Source organism: Aulostomus chinensis, chromosome 20 (genome assembly GCF_037954235.1).
Source record: "Aulostomus chinensis isolate RoL2024-O1b breed Wild chromosome 20, RoL_Achi_v1.0, whole genome shotgun sequence".
Lineage (NCBI taxonomy): Eukaryota > Metazoa > Chordata > Actinopteri > Syngnathiformes > Aulostomidae > Aulostomus > Aulostomus chinensis.
Genome location: NC_141339.1, coordinates 8,281,634 through 8,304,553, shown reverse-complemented (window position 1 = coordinate 8,304,553; position 22,920 = coordinate 8,281,634). Strand labels below are relative to the sequence as shown.

General features: G+C 39.0%; 2 protein-coding genes across 3 annotated transcripts in view; one reads left to right on the top strand and one right to left on the bottom strand.

Moving 5' to 3' along the window:
• kif3ca (kinesin family member 3Ca) overlaps positions 1 to 16,977 on the top strand; it is a 29,081-nt gene extending 12,104 nt beyond the window's left edge. Inside the window, exons 2-8 of the mRNA XM_086189220.1 lie at positions 9,455 to 9,556; positions 9,667 to 9,789; positions 10,954 to 11,072; positions 11,669 to 11,785; positions 11,941 to 12,049; positions 12,551 to 12,696; positions 13,473 to 16,977. Coding sequence (XP_086045346.1) covers positions 9,455 to 9,556; positions 9,667 to 9,789; positions 10,954 to 11,072; positions 11,669 to 11,785; positions 11,941 to 12,049; positions 12,551 to 12,696; positions 13,473 to 13,560 — 804 coding nt within the window. The 3' untranslated portion in view covers positions 13,561 to 16,977. The remainder of the gene's footprint in view (positions 1 to 9,454; positions 9,557 to 9,666; positions 9,790 to 10,953; positions 11,073 to 11,668; positions 11,786 to 11,940; positions 12,050 to 12,550; positions 12,697 to 13,472) is intronic.
• A 1,208-nt stretch (positions 16,978 to 18,185) lies between these two features.
• On the bottom strand, positions 18,186 to 22,671 carry LOC147242715 (toll-like receptor 5). Of its 2 annotated transcripts, XM_086189222.1 has the most exons (3): positions 22,535 to 22,671; positions 21,254 to 21,665; positions 18,186 to 18,640 (listed from the first exon to the last, which is right to left on the bottom strand). In XM_086189222.1, the coding sequence occupies exons 1-3, from the start codon at positions 22,586 to 22,588 to the stop codon at positions 18,531 to 18,533; spliced, it is 576 nt and encodes a 191-aa protein (XP_086045348.1). In that variant the 5' UTR covers positions 22,589 to 22,671; the 3' UTR covers positions 18,186 to 18,530. The 2 variants fall into 2 exon arrangements, with proteins under 2 accessions (XP_086045348.1, XP_086045347.1); XM_086189221.1 differs by lacking the exon at positions 18,186 to 18,640 and having other exon boundaries at positions 18,677 to 21,665.
• Between the last annotated feature and the right edge of the window lie 249 nt (positions 22,672 to 22,920).

Sequence of the window (22,920 nt, the reverse complement as noted above, 5' to 3'; positions counted from 1 at the left end):
ATTAGCTCTTGCATGTCTTTGGACTGTGGGAGGAAGCCGGAGTACCCGGAGAGAACCTACGCAGGCACAGGGAGAACATGCAAACTCTACACAGAAAGACACTGTGCGGGAGCTGGGGTTCGAATCCACAACCTTCTTGCTGTGAGGCGACAGTGCTAACCACTGCACCACCTTGCCATCTTCCTTTATTCAGAAACCTAAAATAGATGTTGCAGTATCAGTCTTTGCAGCAAACACAGGAAGGAAACTCAGCCTTAAGGAGAGGAAAAAAATGGATCCTTCAAATGAAAAACTAATTTTCTCAAAGTGTGTACAGTTTCTAAAGCAGTACAGACCATTTGCACTGTGACTATTCACATAACTTGAACACATTTACAATAATTTCATCCTTCAGGCAGTTTGGTGTCTGTTTATTGTCTGTGGAAATAGACACTTTTCTCCAACATCCTGCCAGCTGAAGTCCAGCCAATCAGAAAGTCAACAACAATGCCTGTTGCCTCATGGGAGACACTATCCGCATTAAACACACACAGACACTCACACACATACACACGCACACACTAGGTGATACAGCTATCTGAGAATGGATATTGATTAACTTAATGCATTCCTGATCCATATGTAACCCCACGGCAAACTAAACTGAACCTAAACCCAGATAACTGGATGCTGAACCTTAAAAAACAACTCCTATCCTCAATATGGCCTTGGGTGTCTCCAAAAAGGAGAATAAGAGAAATGTCTTCACTTTCCCCATTTATCCTCAAAATGACAATTTAAACAGAAATTGAATCAAACATGCACACACACGCATGCACATACCGTCACCTTCTGAAAATAATTGCCTAAGTCATTATTTGTTCTTTTTTTTTTGCCTGAAACACCAACTCATAATGTTTTGTCTCCAGTTTTTTGTGTTTTCTGAAAAATTTGAAAATTGACTTAGGCAATTATTTTAAGAAGGCAACAAGACACAAACAATTACACTTATACCTGCCTTCCTACACAGATGTGTGTATATGTATATTGCTCTCAAGTTACTTTCAATGTCACAAAACCAGAATTACAACCAGGTACAGTAGTTTTTAACAGTGTGTAAAACTGATTACAAATGCTATATATTGTGAAAAAAAAAAACCTGACGTTTAGATATGCTAGACGCACAGGTGTCAAACTGATCCAGTAAAGGGCCGGTGTGGCTGCAGGTTTTCATTCCAACCGAGCAAAAGCAACACCTGATTCAACTTAACTCAATCAAGCTGTGTCCACACAGCTCATTTGTTGGATCAGGTGTTGCTTTTGCTTGGTTGGATTGAAAACATGCAGCCACACCGGCCCTTTACTGGATCAGTTTGACACCCCTGTGCTAGAGATAGGTTCAGAGTGAAGCAAGGAGTTGTAGGAGTAAGTCTTGAGGAAAAGTAATGTAGTTTACTAAAAGGCTGTGTCATTACCCTAACAGCCACTTAAGTAAATGTGTGTGTGTGTGTGTGTGTGTGTGTGTGTGTGTGTGTGTGTGTGTGTTTGTGCGTACATACATGCATGTGTGCATGCGTGTGCAGTAGCTGCTGAACAATAACAATCTGTGTCCTCAGCATGGGAGGCTACATCACTGAAATATTGATGAAGTGTCTGTGTGTCAACGTGATATTTGTGTGTACATGACCCGAGGAGACAGTGATGCCATTTTTTTACAAAACATTCTCTCTCATCCAAGGAAGACATGCGACATGGAGAACTTTTAAAGACGTCTGCATGAAGGGCACCTGTAATAGTTACACTTCAAGTGACTTATCATGCCATGCCTTTACTTTCAAAGAAACATCAACATGGGGCAGGACAGAAAAAGGGTCTTGAAAAACTGTGATCATGGTATAAAGTTGTTCTTTATGGTACAACTATGGTTGAGGTTCTGACGTCTTAATAACAATACCTAAACAGCTTCCGTACGCCTGGAAACATGATGTTGTACTGTTTACTTATGCATATTTTGTTCTTCTTCTTTTAGTTTATGTTCTGTCAGCATGATTTCTAGCTACTCTGTCTGTGTGCCTCCCTGGTTGCATAGTGTACAGTGACAGATGGTCTATTGTCATTCTTAAATTCTGTCTTGTCAATATACCACATGGGTTCATTATTGGTCTGCTTGCTTTCCTGTTTGAATGCTTCACTTGTATTGTTCTTTGCTGGATGTACCTTACTAGAGCTGGGTATCGCCACTGACCTCCCGATACAATACGATTTCGATACACCAGGTCCCAAGTCGATAAGATTTCCAATACGATTCGATCCAATATACGATACGATATTTTAGTTACAATACCAATTTTGCTTTGGTAATGGAAGAGATTCTCAAAGGACTAATGCTGTAAATTCAATTGTAAAAGTAGCCCTCTAACCTGCTGCATAATTAAATAAATATTTACATTGAGAACTGACCATTAAACAATAGTTATACAACATCATGCACTTTTTATTTAAATATATGACCGTCATTCAAAACAAAAGGGCAATTTAGACTTCCACAAACAGTCAGCAGCTCAGCAAGATGACTCGTGGTGTGGCGAGCTTCAATCGCCCACGTTTGTAAAACGTGGGACATGAGGGACCAGTTACTGTCAATGTAATGAGAGGTGATGGTCAAGTCGGAATCTGTAGCTCTGCTTGTCCAGCTGTCGCAAGTAATGGCAACTCTCTCTGCCGATTTCATTACAGTTGCGACGTTGTTTTTAACACTATACATCTTTGAGATTGTGACTTGACTCAGTTGTTGCAGTAGCACATACCGTGGTTCCAGTGTCTGGACGAGGTGTCTGAAGCCTACATTTTCTACCACACAGTATGGTCTGAGATCCTTGCAGATAAAAACTGCCAGAGCTGAAGTGATGTTCTCTGCACGTGAAGACATGGATGGAAACTTCATCCTAAATGCTTTCTCCAGCGAGGGTTGTTGCAGTGACTTGTAGTTCTCTGGGTGATGCCTAGTCAAATGGCTCTGGAGATTAGTTGTATTTCCGTTGTACTTAAATTCTACTTTGCACATTTTGCGCACCGCATTATTTTTGTCAAGCTGGGCACAGTTTTCTTGCTTCTTAAAGCTGAAGTGCTGCCAGACATCGGCTCTGAAAATCTGCCGGAGTTTAAAGTTGCGCTTCCGCCATCTTGTTGTTCTCTGATCAGAGGCACATGGCCTGGATCTCGTGAGATCTGATAATCTGACTGCAGTAACGTTGCATTAAGCACTAAATCACGTCAGACTAAAGGGGCAAACAAAAACAAAAAAATAAACGGGTAAAACCTAATGCATTTTAAAGGATCGATACTGGGATTTATGTATCGATAATCTTTCCCACGAATGTATATCGATAAAATATCGGTATATAGACATTTTTAACCCACCTCTACCTTTTACTGTGCTGTTTATATTCTTTCCACTTTTGTGTTATATCCAGCTGTTGAAACCTTGCCCAGGGACTACAGTTACTAATTATTTACATGACTAAAACTGGCACATTTAAAAAGCACAACAATAAAAAAAAAATCAGAAAAAACACATCTTTTAATTACTGTATGCTCTGTAATTAAGGTTGCCCTATTTTATTTTGGATTCAACCTAAACAAACAAGAAAACAGAATTGAAAATAATAAGAGCTGATAAGAAGATTAGTAAATTGAGTACAGAGGGAAGAATTTTATTTTACACCATCATCTCATGATAGTTATATTATCTTGACGTCACAAGATGACAAACTTCTTTATTGGTCACTATAAATTAACCCACAATAATGGGTTGTTGTTATATTATCAGTAATTTAACTTGTCTCAAAAAAGAATTCCTTGAATGTAAATTGTTACCGTTTTAAAATGACTGTGATCTTATTTCAATGCTCAGTAGAGCTTCATTTATGTTCAATACTGATCATGTAACTAATTTATGAGTGGGTACATTCATGACCAGTGTTGGGCACATTACTTTGAAAAAGTAATTAGTAATAGTTACTGGTTACTTCTCCCAAAAAGTAGCTAAGTTACTCCACTATTCAAGTAACTAGTTACCAGAGAAAGTAACAATTGCATTACTCTTTTTTTCTGACAAGTTTAAAAATGTGAAAGAATTTGTTTTTATTTTTTTTTAGAAAATACCTTTCTGCAGGGCAGAGATGGTCCCCTTCTCCTTGGTATTTTGCCTATGAAGGCTCTGAAGGAGTGTTAATCAACTGTTGACAACGGCAGCTTGTTTTCATCAACATAACGGCCAATCAGTTCGTTAAGTTCTGTCTGTGTCACAAGTTTATGTGGAGCAGGGCAGAAAAACCCAGCTTTGGCTGCTTGGATGGCGTGGCTCCATATCCTTCTTTGTTAGCAGAGGTCACTTTAACAGCACCTGGCTTGCTATCACCATTAACAGTGTCAACAGTGTTTCTGGCAACTAGTGTAGTAGAAGCGTGTGCTGTCGAGAGGTGCTTCATTAAATTGGAGTTGCTTACATTGAACATTGACATCCTCTTTGTTTTCGCTCTGGGACGACATAACATACACTCAACATGTACATTTTTACCTTTAACCTCCATGAAGGTAAAGTCTTGCCTATCTTGAAAATGCCGTCTTTCCTAGCGACTCCGGACTCGCCATCTCTGGTAGTTTGTGTGTGTACTGCTCCAAGGAGGAAAAAAAATACGCATTTGCGGCGCCTGTGCCTGTGTGAGCCGAGCCGGATGGCAGCTTCAATGAGTCGCTTCAGTAACGCGTAGTAACGATGTGTTGGTAATGGTAACAGTGTTGTAACGATAGTCAAAGTAATTAGTTAGATTACCCGTTACTGAAAAAAGTAACACTGTTAGTAACACCGTTTATTTTAACGTCGTTATTCCCATCATTGTTCATGTAGAAATATAATTTCAGGAAATATGATCTCTTTTCAATTTGTATAGAAAAATGAGGTTTGCTTCAGTGTACAAATCCAGTTTCTCTCTGGTAGATAAGATGGAATTCCAGGTTGGTATTTTGTGTGTTTCATTGTGAGTCAGTCATTCCATTTTGCTAACTCCATCTCACTCATGGTTTAGAAGGAAGCACAGTATATTGAATAAGACACTTTTGGTGAGATTTTAGGCTCTATGTTGTGGCTATGTAAGACAGCCTCATATTGACACGTGAAACAGAGGTATCCTGACCTCTGTTCTCTTTTCTTCCTGCATCTGTCAGCCATGCTCAGTGTCTCATGCCTGAATCTTTTAACTTCCACTTCTCCTCTTTTTCTGTGTGTCTTCTCGGCAAGCTCTCTGTCTCTCTGTTGCACACATAAGACTTGTTGTCGTCACATTGTATTTATAGCACAGTTGCTCCCAGCTGGCCTTAAGCTTGCTGTGATTGGCTGGCTGATGCGAGTGAGCTAGCAGCTCAATATGCAACTTATCCCACTCTCCTCACATTCCCATCGGGAAATCGATCAGTCACAGCCAAAAGAATTTTAGCACACTGTTATGGGCAGATTAAACACAAACACACACACGCATGCAGGCCGGCCCCAGCATGAAGATACAAGATAGAGGAAATGTGGCGATGTATCATCATATCCATATACCATCCATCCATCCATATTCTATACTGTTTATCTGTTAAGGTTGGGGGGGGGGGGGGCTGGAGCCTATCCCAGCTGAGGCAGGGTACACCATGGACAGGTCGCCAGTCTGTCACAGGGCCATCAGGAGCAATTAGGGGTTCAGTATCTTGCTCAAGGATACTTCAATATGGTCACTGGGGGAGGTGAGGATTGAACCAGTGACCCTCTGGTTACTAGATGGCCACTCTACTTCTGAGCCATATCCACATACATTTTAAAGGAAATAGTGAAAAATACATCAAGACTGTAGTAATACTTGTAATAATAATAAGTGGAAAAAGAGATAACAGCAATCACATTATTGTTTAAAAAAATTTTAGAAAGTAAATCTAATACACAGATGAATTCCTCAGTGAGTCGACAGTGTTAATGGCTATTGACACCCAGATATGAATAACGTGTGTTGTCACCCCTAATGTCATAGTCTTCTGAACATGTGATTAGTGTTGTGAAAGGGTTCATCTTAACCCAAATCATCATCTTTTCCCTTTACCTAACCAAATTCTTTGCTTGCTTTAGGTTAGCCAAACAGTGACAGAAAACTGATCATATAAAAAGACACTGACGGTAACAAGTCAGCAAAGTCTAATAACAATAAGAAGCCAACAATATAGCAAACTTGTTTCTCACAGTATTCTAAATTGTAGGGAATGTATTTCACCTTTCAGCCTGAGATGAAAACTTGCTGGCAAAACTTATGATTGATAAGCCTTTGAGCCTCCTCTACTCATCTACACATGTGTCAATCAATCCAAGTTTGAAAAAATATAAATACTTATACTTTTCAAACTTGGAGAAATTCATTTAAGGTGCTCCTGAGATAGTGCATGTGAAAAGTACTTCTTGATTCTAATTTAGTAACACAAAATTTTTAAGATTTTCTGCTGCCTTTTCGGACAGAATATTAAAAGCCAATATTTGAGGTTGCCATGTTGATGTGAGTCACTGTGAAGTGAGTGTGTGACTGAAACCTCAATCTGCAAAGATGCCTGTAGAATGATGCCTCAAATGATGGATGAGTCATCTCATGGGATTTAAAGGTCATTTGGTCAGTTTGCTGAATCGTGGCTCATCTTTCTCTCATCTCTTCATTTTATCTGCATCTTTTAACTACAGTGTAAATGATTCAATAATTGATGCTGTTGTTTTCATCATACCTCCTTGTTGGCAAGAGTTGTGGACCGGAGAGAATTTTTTTCAGGGTATCCATCCATCTGTCCATCTCATTTTGTTCACACAATATCTCAGAAATGCTTTGAGGGAGTTAGTCAAATCAGACAAAAACTTGCACTGCACTGATAAGATGTTAGAGGTCAAGGTCGAACATAATGTGATATTTCTTGTTTTAAAGTGAACGGGCAGTTTCATTGTAGGAATGGAGTAAAATGTATAAATATCTTAAACCCTGATTTACTATTAAGTTTGTATGACATCTTATATCCTTTACCTAGATACTAAATTGGACCAGTGAAAGTGATCTCATGGATGTAGAAAATTTCTTTATAATTAGATGAATAGATGCTGAAATGAAATATGATATTCGGATGTTATTGGGGGTTTTGAAATGAACACCCATTATTTTCTGCAATGTTTTCATGGTCTGTGTGTCAGATTGAGTGGTATCTGGGCATTTAAGCCACCAACTCCCTTACAGCTTGCATATAAAGGCTGATCTACATAACAAGCCTGTAGAAGAATGAGCGATGGATGCTAAGAGGGAAAATCCCCACCATGAATCAGCCTTTAATGAAGCCCAGTGAATATGACAGAACACAAAAAGCAGAAAATCACATAGTCTCTCTCTCTCTCTCTCTCACACACACACACACACACACACACACACACACACACACACACATGATCTGAAGGCTGAAGTACCCTCATAGTCCAGAAATGTCCCCCCTGCCATGGTTTCAAATTACAGTTTGTTCTCATAAAGATAGAGAGACATGCTCACACACACTTAGACCACAAAGCTTGAAACAAAGAGGCTTTCTGTAAAGACCTGCTGCATCCTCTCTGAACAACTCCACTATACTCACTGAATGTGTGTGTGTGTGTGTGTGTGTGTGTGTGTGTGTGTGTGTGTGTGTGTGTGTGTGTGTGTGTGTGTGTGTGTGATGTCATTAAGTGGGCCGTCTCTGTCTGTTTTATATATCAGGATTTATGGGCTGTTAACAATTTAAACACACACTTGATTTTTGTTTGTTGGGTCCTGGGATTAGAATTTGGCCTCTCGTTGCCCTTCTATAGGCCCCTTTGGCTGGCTTCTCCTTGTACTTTCTTCCTTTATTTTTATCATCATTCATTACATACCTCCATTTCTGGGTTCATTTTAGAAATACTTTTTTGTATTATTTAAAGGGAGGTTCTTGTTTCTGTATCCTTTTCATGTTAATTAAAGGAGCTTTACTCTCCATTTCACTACATCAAACACACTGCCACATTATGTACACCAAGTGTCCTGGGTATTTCATGATTTCACAAGGGTTATCGGAAGTCAAATAGGAGTCATGTTGTTTCATCCTCTGTAATGATACACCAGATGTCTTCCTTCATGTCTGAGTTTTGAAGAATGTCAAAGTTTCAGTAGCTTATCGTGGTAGAGTGACATCATGGAGGAGTTACACTGCCCACCTCCTGCTCCACCTGCCTCAGTACATCTACAGAAGCCTAAAATATTAAACATTCACACTGGTCCAGATTGAATTAGTTTGACCTTTTGACCTTGATTTTGTATTTGATTGACAAATACAGTCAATCACACGGACATCACACAACGGCACAAAGACTTGATACCTAGTGAATGTTTGAGAATTCTGGAAGAGTAACCTAATCTAATTTGTTTCAGTTTCCAGATTCCTGAAGCAATCGTTGATAATCCTGAGACATGACATGATTTTCCTTGTTGAAGCATTATCTCATGGCCCAGTCTACTGGGATTGAATGTATAATATTATATATATATTATATTATATTATTATATCATATTATATCATCATTATTATTGTTATAAAAAACAGTTATTATTATTATTATTATTCCTGTTACTATGTACATATACAAATCACATTCAGGCACACACAGGCTCACGCACATGTATGTATATATACAGTATATATATATATATATATATATATATATATATATATATATATATATAGTCTTTGTTTTCTTTTCTTTTCTATACAGTTCTAATTATGTCTATTCTTTTTACCTTTATGGAAACAGTGCTGTGAATGTTTAGGAGATTGCAATTTCCCTACCGGAACATCCAAAAGGGATTAATAAAGTAATCTGTCTGTCTGTCTGTCTATCTGTAATAACATGAAACAGGGGAATCTCTCACAGCTTCACTGGACTTCAGTGGCTGTAAAACCTGATCAGACACATTCGTACGTCTTCATGAGAATTTGAATCTGTATTGACACATTTTGAGAACTTTGAGCTATTGATCTCAAAGCTTTCCTCTTAAATTACAACTCAAACCATCCATCCATCATCAGCTGCTTATCCTGTTTCAGGGTTGCAGGGTTGCAGGGTTGCAGGGGAGCTTATCCGATGTATCATCTCACGAGAGGCAGGGTACACTCTGGACAGGTCACCAGACCATCACAGATGGACATAAAAAATGAATAATGTGTTTTTATTTATGTGTCTATAAATGCATTGTCTTTAAGTACTGTATTCAACACATTTGTCAAGGTCCCAGTGAGTGAATAGATTTGCTGTGTTAGTCATCAAATCCTCATTATCTGGGTTTTGGCCGACAAGAATTATAATGCAGGCTCTTCATTAATTTTAATCCACATACTGTTCATGTCATTTTAGGCAATGGAGAGCAAGCTACTGGTTGGGGGAAAGAACATCATTGATCACACCAATGAACAACAGAAGATGCTGGAGATTAAAAGGCAGGAGATCGCTGAGCAGGTGTGTGCATGTTTGTATGTGTGTGTTGTCTTTTTAGGTGCAGATTCATCATTCCGTCAATATATAATTATTTCACAGTAGGATTTGAACATTTGTTTTTATGTTTCCAGACTCGTAGGGAGAGAGAAATGCAGCAGCAGATGTTGGTCCAGGATGATGAGACTCTGGAACTGAGGGAGACGTTCACTTCTCTGCAACAAGAAGTCGAGGCCAAGACCAAGAAACTTAAAAAGGTAAAATATAGTCACATATCTTCAAACAAAACTACTGAATATTTTGATAAATAGTATATTACCCTGCACAAAACACATTTTGCTTTGTTTCATAATGTGAGAATATCCCTTTTTGCCCCCTTAACCTCTGAACTTTTGACCCTGACCTGGAACCTAATGACCCCTTGGCTCGGACACATGCTCCATGTGGACACACTTAAATCTCAGTACCTGAAGGTTTGTCCTGCCACCCCACTCCTTCTCTTTGCTGGACCTCCCCTTGTCCCTATCTGTAATGCTCTACATTCTAACTATTTTCCTCCCTGCTCAAATCCATCAGGATTTCCTAATAACTGAATGCTACTTCCTTCAACAACCTCTCCAAGCACTTCCCTTCTACTAGTGTGTTGCACTGACTGACAGCAGGACTAACCCCTAAAACATCCAGTTATGTCAGAATGTAACTAATGATCCAGTGTTGACTGCTGCTCCCCTGATGCCTTAAATTGGCATGTGCCCCATTCACCCCCTCCTATCTCTTTGTGGGGAAATGAAGGAGAATGATGAGGGCTTTTCACACTAATTCATCAGAGCACAGAGGCCACAGAAATCTGCAATTTTGGAGTGAATTAACTGGGGAAAAATTAATATATTATGAGTTATTGCTGAACTTTTTAGAAAAATTATCATATTACTTCTTTTTGATTTATTTAAAAAGTCAGTTTGAAGATTATTTTTGGTACTGTTAATCTATATTGAGTTATACTTTGAAGTGCGCCTAATATTTAGAGCAAGAAATGGTCACACTGTTGAGTTTGTGACCAATTAATCAGATTTTCATAGTTTCAATCTGACGAGTTTCAAATTGAGCCATTGCCATTTTTCCAAGGAAATACACCAGAGCTCAAATCTGGGTAGCCTCTTGTATCAATCTGAAGCTCACTTGGCCCATGGCTAGAGTGAACAGTGTTAAAGCTCAGGATAAATGAGTCAGAGGGAGGGAGGGTTGTCATATTGCTGTGTCTATTGGCTGCCCATTTTTCCAGATACCAGTGCCCCAAGTACAGTTGCTATAGGCAACCAAGCTACAGCTGGTGGGAGACCAGTTCATCGGTGATTCCACTGGTCAATGTCTCTTGTCTAACCCTCTCTTTTGTCTCTCTCTCACACTCTCTTTCCTCGTAGTTATATGCCAAGCTCCAGTGCATCAAAGCAGAGATCCAGGATGTGAATGATGAGCATGTGAGGAGTCGTCAAGAGCTTGAGCAAACTCAGAATGAGCTCACCAGGGAGCTCAAGTTCAAGTGAGTAAAATAAACTTCTGGAATATGAGCAAAATCATCAAATATACCCTGGATGGATGTGCTTGCTCATGGAGAATTGTTGGGTGTAAATTCATTGAAGGAGTGTGATATTAGACCTACTCTACTTGTAAAGTGTCATGAGATCACTTTTGTTGCGATTTGGCTCTATACAAATAAAACTGACTTGACTTGACTTGACAAAGGGGGCGGCATGTTCGTGAAGTGATTAGTACTGTAGACTCCCATCAAGAAGTTTCTGGCTTCGACCCCCAGCTCAAGCGCAGCGTCTTTCTGTGTGGAGTCTGCATGTTCTTACTGTGATGGACTGGCGACTTGTCCATGGTGTACCCTGCCTCTCGCCCGAAAGCCGCTGGGATAGGTTCCAGCCTGACCCTTAACAGGATAAGCGGTAGAAAATGGATGGATGGATGGATGGATGGAACACACTGGGCACTGTAATGATCCTGTATACATATACATGACAAGGTTTCTTATGTTCCTTGTACAGTAGACATCATATGTCCTGAATGTATTCAGAGAGTCTCGACCAAAATAATAATGTCCATTCAAACATACTTATTCATGTGTATGTGCAGGTATTTGATTATCGAGAACTTCATCCCTCCAGAGGAGAAGAATAAGATCATGAACAGGCTGACCTATGACCCTGAGGAGGATCAGTGGAAGTACCAGCCTCTTGTCCCAGCTGAGAGGTCAGTGTTCTTATCAGCAGTTTGATCAGTGGGCTAGATCATGCTGACCTTTCAAAATTTGTGACAGTCCTGCTTGCTCTTTCTCTCTTGTTCACTCCTTGAATATGTATCTGAACATTTTCAACATTGATTTCTCCCCCTCAACCTGTCTTTAGTAAACCCTCACAGATGAAGAAAAGGCCAGTATCTGCAGTTGGATATAAACGACCCATCAGCCAGTATGCCAGGGTTGCCATAATGATGGGGGCTCATTCCAGATACAGGGTAAGGATGTGTGTCTGTCAAATGACATGTCATTTAAGGGTTATGCTTGACATCAATGTCCAATACTCTGACTCATAAGCTCTAATGTCATAGAATGTAATTGACAGAGGTTATTATTTGTGTCAATAAAATATCTATAACAGAAAAAAGAAAAAAGAAAAAAGGAATAGTTCCCTGACAGGAACACAACCTTTTGGAAAATTTGCTTATTTGCCATCCTTGCAGTGGCTGGTAAATGTTTTTTTTAAACACTGGCTGGAAAAGAGTTAATGCATTAAACTGAAGAATTAGCATTTATTTATGATCAAAATCTACAAACCATGACCCCATACCTTTATTCAGTCTGACAAATAGGCCATTAAGTCTTTATGATGAGAAAACAACTTTTATTCAACTGAAATTTTTATTTCAACACTTAATAAATCTCAGGAGAGTAACATAGAGAGAGATCAACAGAAAATACAATTAATTTACATCTCCTTTCTCTATATGCATGTTTAGGCTGAGAACATTATGTTTCTGGAGCTGGACATGACCCCTCCAAACACTGTCTCACTGGATCGCTCAGCAAGGACGGAGCCAAGCCAAAGTCCACCCCTTGATAACTCCTCCATCAAGGACAGAAGCATCCACAAGCTTCACTCTTGGTGAGCCTAAAACCTAAAAGATTTCTTTACAGTTGTTGTGGACATGCAGACACATTCCTGTTTACCTTCATACTACAATTAAGCTGCTGTGTTGATCTAGAATTCATGTTAGGAACTTAATGTATCACAGTGTCGTCAACTAAAATAAAAATTGACACGAATGGAAAGTATTTCTTTTTGAAAAAGGAGCAAAATAAAGATAAAATGTGCGATGAAGGAACAGGGAGCACTGCTGCAAGAGTTGACAACACTGCCATTTTTGGCTATTTCATATGATTGAGATAATGATGTAATTTAACTAAAGGTATTGTTATTTTATTGCATCCTACATTAAATATACCATATCCTCTTTAGTAGAGCATTTAATTGTTGAAATGTGAAAAAACATGACTGACTAAGTCATAACCAGTTGATAAACTACTGAAAGTTTTGTTTTTCCACAAATAATACAGTAGTTTACGAAAAAACACAAGTTGTTATTAACTACTATGCTTCTGTAGTGTTAGCCTACAATAAAAGATTTATTTATATGTTAAAGTGAGCCTGCATTCGCTTAGTATAACCGGTTCAGAATAATGAATCCCTAAATGGGATTATTCAGGATTAGCCACACCCTCTCATGGCAGTCCTAATCTGATGGTTTATCTCTTATTCGTTAGGCAGCCTGTAATCTAAATGCCACTGGATGCTCTTGAACTGCATGTTAAGACAGACATCTAGCATCAACTTAATGTTAATTAAAATTTACCAATTATTTTGGTCTTTCATTCTCATAGGTGTCAGACCCCAATGTCCATGACTTCTTCGTCTTCCAACGTTTCCTTGGTGGCTTGTCCCAATGCCACACACACAGCGGTGCAGTGAAGCTTTAGTAAAAATCAAGTTTTTATTGTTATTTATCTAAATTCTGGATTGTCTTCTCTGGTTTTGGTGGTGGGACACATGGCACCACCTCCTGAGGAATCATTGGACAAAAAGGATCTTTCGACAGGAAACGTAAAGACATAACCTCGTGTATTATGAATGAAAAGTTCAACAGGACTTCCTCCTTCCTTGCATGTGAGAGCCTTGGGTCATGCCCATGTGTGTGTGTGTGTGTGTGTGTGTGTGTGTGTGTGTGTGTGTGTGTGTGTGTGTGTTTGTGACCATCTCTGTAAGATATCAATGTACATATTTCATCTATTTGGAGTTTTTTTTTTTATGTCAGTCCCCTGGAGACTGAATTTAATGTTTGTAGAGTTCATGTCCTTATTGACTTTTTTGATTCAGCGCATCAAGAAATAATGGACCAGTGTTGGCTATTATTAATAGCTATGTGAGTCAGATGAGGTAATTTAAAACCTGAATGAAGACCTTTATCATTTGTATCATCATCCTCAGCCTCTCCACAATGTCAAATTTAAAAGTAAGGTCGGAAAATAATTTAAACAAGGATGACATGGCATGTCACTCTTTTTGCGTCTCAGGAAAAGGTCAGTGTCCAGGGAATAGTAAAGAATTTTAACCAAAGTAATAATTATTGTGTGTGATGGTGCAAACTGAGCAAAAGAGGTAAGTGAGTTGACCATAAATTAAACGTATTGTATTATAGCATTGCTAATCCAGTTACTTACTTTTGATCAAGTGCAACTGTTGAACCATTTTTGTATGTCGTAGTCAACTGGACTGTTTCAGTTTCCTCTACGATGTTTTGGCTCTCATCCAAGATGCTTCTTCAGTACCGAAGAAATGTACAGGTTTTTCATGTATCAGGACACCTCAAGTTGCATCATCTCTCTAAAGGGGACAATATATTTGTGCCCTATACAATAATAAGACAATAAAAAATGAATAAATAAGACAATAAAAATTCACATTCAATTCATTCAATTGGAAGATAAAACCTCTCTTTTGTTTGGGAAAACAATATTTCTTGATAATGACACAAAAAAGTCACCTAAATTGATTAATCTAGTATTACTTCTCTCATAAGGACATTTTTGATTCTTACAACTGTATTATACTATAGTTTTATTCATCATTCATTTGTCCACAGGAACGGTTATAGTTCTCGACAAACATGCACTTAAAAAGTTGTATTGCCTCACAGCTGCATTGTACTGTACTGAAAATATTATTGTTCAAGAATGATAAATTAGAGTATTTAAATAAAATATTTGTGATAATAGATACGGTGCACACCCACATAAAGTATTGTTAGGCTACAGAGACAAGTACCTTCAAAGCACATTCTGTAATGTGAAACCTGGGAAATGGTCAGTATGATTGTAAAGGACAAGGCATCCATCCATCCATCCATTCTCTACCTCTTATCCTGTTAAGGGTCGCAGGGGGGCTGGATCCCTGGACGGGTCGCCAGTCCATCACAGGGCCAGCACGTATAGACAGACAACCATTCACACTGACAGCCATGCTGGTCAATTCAGAGTATCCAGTTAGCCTAGTCTCCTCTTGCATGTTTTTAGACTGTGGGAGGAAGCCGGAGTACCCGTAGAGAACCCATGCAGGCACAGGGACAACCAGCAAACTAAACACAGAAAGATTCCGTGCTTGAACCCGGAACCTTCTTGCTATGAGGTGATAATGCTAACCACTGCACCACCGTGCCACCCTAAAGGTCAAGACATGAATTCAAAATTATGAGTGGAGATTCTTACTGAAGTTACTTTTTGAAAGGGAGACTCGGGTAGAAGATACCTGACCATTCTGAGAAAGCACTGTGCAACCAACTGTCTCACGGTTCTGAACTTTCTTCAGTGTAGGTGAGAGGACAGGAAGTCTGGCCAACTAATTCAACAATGTATTATTGATACCAGAGATCCAGTTTCTGCTAAGGCACCAGCCAGGTGAGGCAGAGCTCAAGGAACACCTTCATCACCATGCTGCATGTGTTGTAGGTGGACTAACATGTTCATTTCACAAGAATTGCTTTTCTCAATGACATACAATAGTATATCAGGAAAGTGTTGCATGAATTTCATTATTTCCAAGAGTCAAGTAAATCAATCATAATATGGATTTTGCCCAAAAATATGAAAAAGACAATTCAATGTCAGTCATTCACAAGGTAATAAAATTATTGAATCAAATTCGCTTGTGATTCCTGAGTCAAATTTGAAAATTATTTACTAAAACAAAGTCAAGGCCAGACAGTACAGAGCCGTGGATAGGGCATAAAAGGAAAAAAAAAACAGTTGGAAAAAAAAAAAAAGAAAAATTCTTCTACATGAGCCAAGCTTCTTTTCATTTTGGTCTTTTCACGGTCATTAAAATCTGAATTCAAAATATCTGTGGGAGTGACTGATTGATTTTTTTTCATTTTGATAAAAACCTGATATATGTGCATGGAGGGATTTTACCAAAGTACCCCTTCACATTCAAACTTAACAAAACTTATTTTGTAATATAAAATGTTACAAAACAAACACTTTCTCTTGCACAGATTCCAGTATTATTCCATGCTACTGCTTTAAATTTCTCTCTGTGTTGGCTGGTTACAGATCTTCACTGAAGCCATGTTTTTTTAGCTTGTGATTGTCACCTGAGCTGCTTTGAGGCATCACCCAAATGGTCATGTTTGTACTGTTGATATACATGCAATTTATCTTGAACAGAAAAAAGATGGAGATCAAAATGTTTTAACTTGATATTCTTTATAGTGTTTATTGAAGAAGATGCAATCCAAGAGGAGGTTATATAAGGTTTATTAGATTTTCTTTGTTAAATGTTAAAAGAAATTAAAGATGTTATTTAAACACAATTTAATTTCTTTTTATTTCAATTGTTTGTTTCCCCTACGTAATGCAGCATCCATCTTGCCTCAAAATGGTCCCAGAGCTTTAGAGCTGATGATGATTCAAGAATGAGCATGCCTGGGATGAATAATGTAGAGACAGTGAAATGAAAAATATTTTTTGCAGATGAAGATTTTGTCAGCGTACATTACCTCTAGAGATAGTTCACATATATCCCTGTTTGTGATATAAGTCAGTAAAGTCTCCATTCTGTGTGAGGACTGTAAAATATTGTATAAATGTGTGTGAAGGCTGTGGGGGGCAGGGAGGAATTTGAATGCTGATGGAAGGAGGAGAGAGCGATGGATGGAAGCAGGGAACTGTTGGCAATCAGGAAGTGAGGAACAACTGTGGAGGAGGTGGATATGGGGGTCTGTCTCCATGGTAACTTACCAGGAATGGGATGGGATGTTGGGGGTTTTGTGTAAATATATGTATGTAACATGGATGGTCATGTCTGGTTTAAAAGAAAACATTAATAAAGACACTGTCACAGTCGCCTGCTGGCTGATCAGTCACACTTGATGATGGTAATTGGATGATAGATTCTAGTGTGTGTGTGTGTGTGTGTGCGCATGCTTATCTCAATGCTATGTGTTGCCATGATTAGCTTCACTGTTGCTAAAGCTTTTTTCACAAGATTCATGTATCATGTATCAATATTTAAGTGATGCAAGTGAAAATCACACCCCACTGCAGCTGTGCCCACTACAGCTGACCAACTGTGTCCCCATGGTAAACCACAACAAGCTCCATAAGATACAGAACATCTCATATAATTACAAAGGTTACCCTTTGTTCTCATTTTATATACAGACTTTTAGAAACACACACGGAAGTGATAGGGCTCAAACTGAAGGTTACTTCTAATATCCCTGTATAGCCTGTCAAGATGTTATGTTACTATAATCTGTATTATTATTTTTTGTATACTTATTTATTGATTGATATGCTCAGATGTATTGTATGTCTGTCAAAAATTAAAAAAAAAAAAAGGGAGGGGAGGGGGGGGCGACACTTCTTCTGCCACTAGATGGCAGTACCTGTGACCAAATCACAACTGAAGCACTTTTGCGCTTCCTATGGACTTTTCCTTAATTAAGTCTAAATTCTTGCTTGTGTTGTACGTTGCTTTGGACAAAAGCGTCTGCTAAATGAAATTGTAGAATTGTAGAATTGTAGTAGATGAATGGAGAAACAATCAAGTTGGTTTGAGAATGGCACAAATGCACAAAAATAATTCTAGACAAATTGTGATTTAATAACAAAAATATGTGATTGAGCCAGACAGTATTTATGTGTGACTTACATCCTGCTGGTCTTTATAGGGTTACATTTATAGAGTTAGGATAACCTTGAAAGTCGTCATTTATGTGTAACACACACTCTCTGTCTCAGTGTTTATGACACATCAGAGGACATTACATTGACACATTTATTTCCTGAGGACCTTAACAACTCCAAACCTAACCTAAACTGTGCCCTAACCATACATCAGATTTAAAACCCCTAACTGAATCATTTACATGTTATAATATAAACAGACTTTTGTTTTTACAGCATGACTAATTCAGTGCAAACATGCTTAATCAGATCAGGTGTTGACTCATAAGTAACATGCATACACATGTGTGTGCGCTCACACACACACACACACACACACACACACACACACACATACATAGTTGTCAAAAATTCACTCATGTAGTTAGGGTCTTATCAGCAGTTGACTTGCAGAGGTTTTTTCTTCACCCTATGGCTATTTCATGAAGAGAGAGCAGCTTTATTAGGACACCGGTGCATTTTATTGTTATGCTCTCCAAATTACCTCCAGATGAAGACCTCCACAGAATAAATACAATATATAAGGTTAAGTGACTCTATTTAAACAAATGGCACAAAAAGACAGAGAGAAAGAAATATCATGATCCTGGGACTGAACAGAACATTTTTATTGTTGACATAATTCCTTGTTTATTAACTCCCTTCAGTCCTGGGTAGATTTATGTACTCCAGCATCATATTGCATCATCTGGTTAATCACAGAGAAACAGTGAGGCTGAGGTGCTGCACAAAGTAGATCAAGGTTGGTATGGCATACATGCGCCGTGTACAGTGTGCCAGGCCAAGTGAGCCGATGCTGCCCTCTGCTGTAAGAAAAGACAAACAAGTCACATAGCACACTGTGTACTGCAAATACAATTCTACAAGGGCGCAGATTTAGGGGGGTTTACAGGGTACAAGCCCCCCCCCCCCAATATTTACAAAAGGTGAATTTGTCCCCCCCAAAAATACCATGAATGAATGCTAACCACTGCACCACCGTGCCGCCTAATTCCATATCACTGAATCCAATTTTCAATCATTCCTGTCCACTATGAGAAATTGTGATATTTTCAATGCCAGTCTTCTGATCGATTTCATTTAAGGGTACCTTGAACATTAACACAAACCATCCATCCATCCATTTTCTACTCCACTTATCCGTTAAGGGTCACGGGGGGGCTGTAGCCTATCCCAGCTGACTTCGGGCAAGAAGTGATGTACACCCTGGATGGGTCCATCGCAGGACGAACACATATAGACAAACAACTATTCACACTCACAGCCACACCTACGGTCAATTTACAATTGCCAATTAACCTAATTTGCAAATCTTTGGACTATGGGAGGAAGCTGGAGTACCCAGAGAGAACCCACACAAGCACAGGGAGGACATACAAACTCCACACAGAAAAGCCCATGGCACGAACTGGGGCTTGAACCTGGAATCGTCTTGGTGTGAGGCAGCAGTACTAGCCGCTGCACCACTGTGCCACCCCAAACACAAACTAACTCCACCTAAAAAATATTAACTAAACAAAACATCCAATCTTAAATTATGTACATGGAATAATTTTATTTTAATTACAAACCATTAACTTATAGATACTGATTATTTGTAAGTGATTACATATGAAGAAGATATAATTTTTCATTCCATTTTCACATCATTTGTTAATAATAACTGTCTACCACTGACAACATTTTACTTTTTTCTATCTTGCATCCTACATTATTAATTTTAAATAGATCAAGAAATCTGCCGTTACGCAATATGTAAGCAGTATGTATTTTTCTTTTATATTCATTAATGACATTTGCATTACATTCCTGACGTTAGTTATTACACATATGTAGATCTCATTGACTACATCAAGTGACATACTGACCATAAATCAACCATATGACACACTTATACATCATTCCTATTTGTAAACATTTGGTAGTTACTCTGAAACAAAATGTTCACAGCTATGTGACTAGCCAAGAGTAAGTTAACACAGGAATGTTGTAAAATCCAGCAGGAAATTCACATCTGAGCTCCTCAACAGGATTCAAGAACGTTACATTTGTGTCAATCAGCCAAGTCAAGAAGCTGTTGAGGTTCGGGTTGCAGTGGAATCGGTTCATTCTCAGGTTGAGGAATTGAAGAGAGTGGAAAATGTCTGGGTTGGGAGAGGCGATGAAGTTGTTGGCAAGGTTCAGTATATTCAGACTTTTGGGGAATACATCAGACTGGAGATAAGTCAAGGTGTTGGATGAGAGATCCATCTCTACGAGCGAAGTGAGACCCTTGAAAACACCCCAAGGAAGGGACTGCAGGCCATTGAGGCTCAAGTTGAGACTCATCAGGTGTCTGAGATTGTCAAAGAGATTCAAGCATCTCCCTTGAGTCCAAATGGACTGCAGGTTGCTATGGTGAAGATCAAGTGTTTCCAATTTATTCAACCCAATTTCTGAAATTTGTCCACTGACCTCGCACCACTGAATTGAGTTTCCTCCATAGAAGAGATGCTGAAGGTGTTTAAGTTGAGACACAAGGGTGTAGATATCGCCCAAATTTGTCAGTCTGTTGAGCTGAACGTTCAGATGTTTGATATTTGGAGCAAACCGTTTGATATTACTCACTGTTGAGGAGGTCAGTTTATTGTCATTTATGAGGAGGTAACTTAAGCTTGGTAGAGATGCAGGGAGGCTAAGCGCTCGCAGTGAGTTTCCTGTCAGATGTAAGGCCTTCAAATGAGGAAGTCCACTAAATGAGCCAAAGCCTAATACACCAATGTGATTGTAAGACAAGTCCAACACTTGTAGGTTTGTAAGGGAAGAAAAACTGTAGTAATAGATTTCCCCAATTAAGTTTTGGGACAAGTTCAGCATTTTTAAATGTCCCTCGAGACCTTCAAAGGCATTTTTGTGTATCTGATTCACTCTGTTTTGGGAAATGTCAATGATTACAACTTCCACAAGTGGACTAAAAACCCCCCGCTGCAATGCAAATATCCTGTTTTTGGACAGATCCAAAGTGCGGACTGAACTATTTTTCAGGCCCTCAAATGTACTCTGATCCGGATCAGGGAGATTATCAAATGAAAATCCTTTACCCATGGGTCCTGACAGTTTGAGATGGAAGATCTTAGTTCCCTTGATGGCTCTAAAGAAGAGCTTTGACTTGGTTGTGCTGAACCCATTATAGGACATGTCAAGTATCTCAAAGGACATTCCTCTGAAAGGGTTCCCACACTTCTGCCAGTCAAAGCTTTCATCAGACATGGCTGTAATCTGTATAGAATTAAAATTCAGGATCTGGAAATGCTTTCCATGGAAACTGCGTAGATCGGACTCACATATTTTGTCAATTTTGTTCAGTTTAAGATTCAGCTTGTTCAGATTAGTCATGTTGGAAAAGAACAATGAAGGCTTGAGTGTTTTAATGTTGTTACCAAAGAGGCTGAGAGTCTTTAAAGATGACAGTGGTTCAAGATAGTTGTCATTTAGGATGGACTCCTGAAGTGAGCAGTAATCCAGGTGGAGGCTCTCCAAAATGGATAGTCCCACAAAGGCCTGCAGCTCCAGTTGGAGCTTGACATTGAAGTCTAAAACTAGCTTCCTTAGGTGTCTTTGTTTGCTGAAGGTGTTGTTTCGGATCACAAGTCTTGTATACTGATAACCAAGGTCCAGCTCTCGCAGCTCTTCAAGCCCTGAAAGAGAGCTAGCGTTCACCTCCCTGATGTGGTTCATCTCCAGGTACAGATGGGTGATGTTTGGAGGGAGAACAGGGACCGAATGCAAATTCTGGGAGGCACAGCTGGCTATGGTACCAACAATAAGGCATGATGGGAGGCAGCCTGGCACCTGAAAGATTGAATTTAAAAAATGGATTTGTTAATTTTCAAGTATGGCAAAATAGTTACTATAAAATCTATCCATCTTCTTCCGCTTATCCGTGCTATGGGGTCGTGGATAGGGGGGCTGGAGCCTATCCCAGCGGCTACGGATGAGAGGCAGGTACACCCTGGACAGGTCGCCAGTCCATCGCAGGGCCAACACATATAGACAAACAACCATTCACACTCACAGTCATACCTACGGTCAATTTAGAGTATCCAATTAGCCTCGTCCCCATTTGCATGTCTTTGGACTGTGGGAAGAAGCCAGAGTACCCGGAGAGAAGCCACGCAGACACTCCAAACTCCCAACAGAAAGATCCCGTGCCCGAGCCAGGACTCGAACCCTGAACCTTCTTGCTGTGAGGCGACAGTGCTAACCACTGCACCACCGTGCTGCCACTACTATAAATTTCTCACAATTATTTAAATTTTTTTTTTTTAAATGTCATGTTTTTTTCCTGGTGCATATCATCTTTTTTTGTTTTGCTTTCACAATTCTTATTGAGGAAATTCTCAAAATGAAATATGAATGAAAAAAAAAAACACAAGAGGATGCCTTTTTTCCCTCAAAATCTACACCTGAAGCAAAGAAGTTCATGTATTTCTAATTTTTAAAACAAAATTTCTTGTTTCATATGTGTATGCTCTTTCCAGCTTTTACACTATTAATGGTTTTACATCTACATGCCAGAGGTGTTATGTTTTGGAGTTTTTTTATTGGTATAACTTTTGTAATCATATGAACATGATTTATTGGGAACAGCTTGAAGAATATTTGGTCTAAATAGCCACATGAACACAAAGATGAATTGATAGATTTTAATGTTTACCCACCTGTAAGATCATGCAGATGACAACAACCTGAAGGGAAAAAATCCACAACTTCATGCTGCTTTCCAACGATCTCTTCAATGATCTCTGTGAGGTAAAACACAGAATTCTACACTCCAGTGAATCTTCTTAGCAGTGCTTTTATCTGGTAGTGTTTGCAACACCGGTGATGGACATTGCATTGACCCTTCTGTGTAAACATGATATTGAATGGGATTTCCCTGTTTTAGCAGAGTCCAGATTTCCAAGAACAAGGAAATTACCTGTAGTTCTTTGTTACAAGTTATGAAAACATCTCATGTTGCCAGGTTGAACAAGGGAAGACATGATATGTGTTGATTTGGCCATACAATTTTTCAAGTTCAATTGTTCAATATTGCCTTTCAACA

Bases quoted from the DNA above. Each gene is read 5' to 3' on its own strand.
- LOC147242715 (XM_086189221.1), bottom strand. From the start codon at position 22,588: ATGAAGTTGTGGATTTTTTCCCTTCAGGTTGTTGTCATCTGCATGATC. The intron at 21,666-22,534 runs GTGGGTAAACAT...TCAATCTTTCAG, and splicing joins TCATCTGCATGATCTTACAG to GTGCCAGGCTGCCTCCCATC.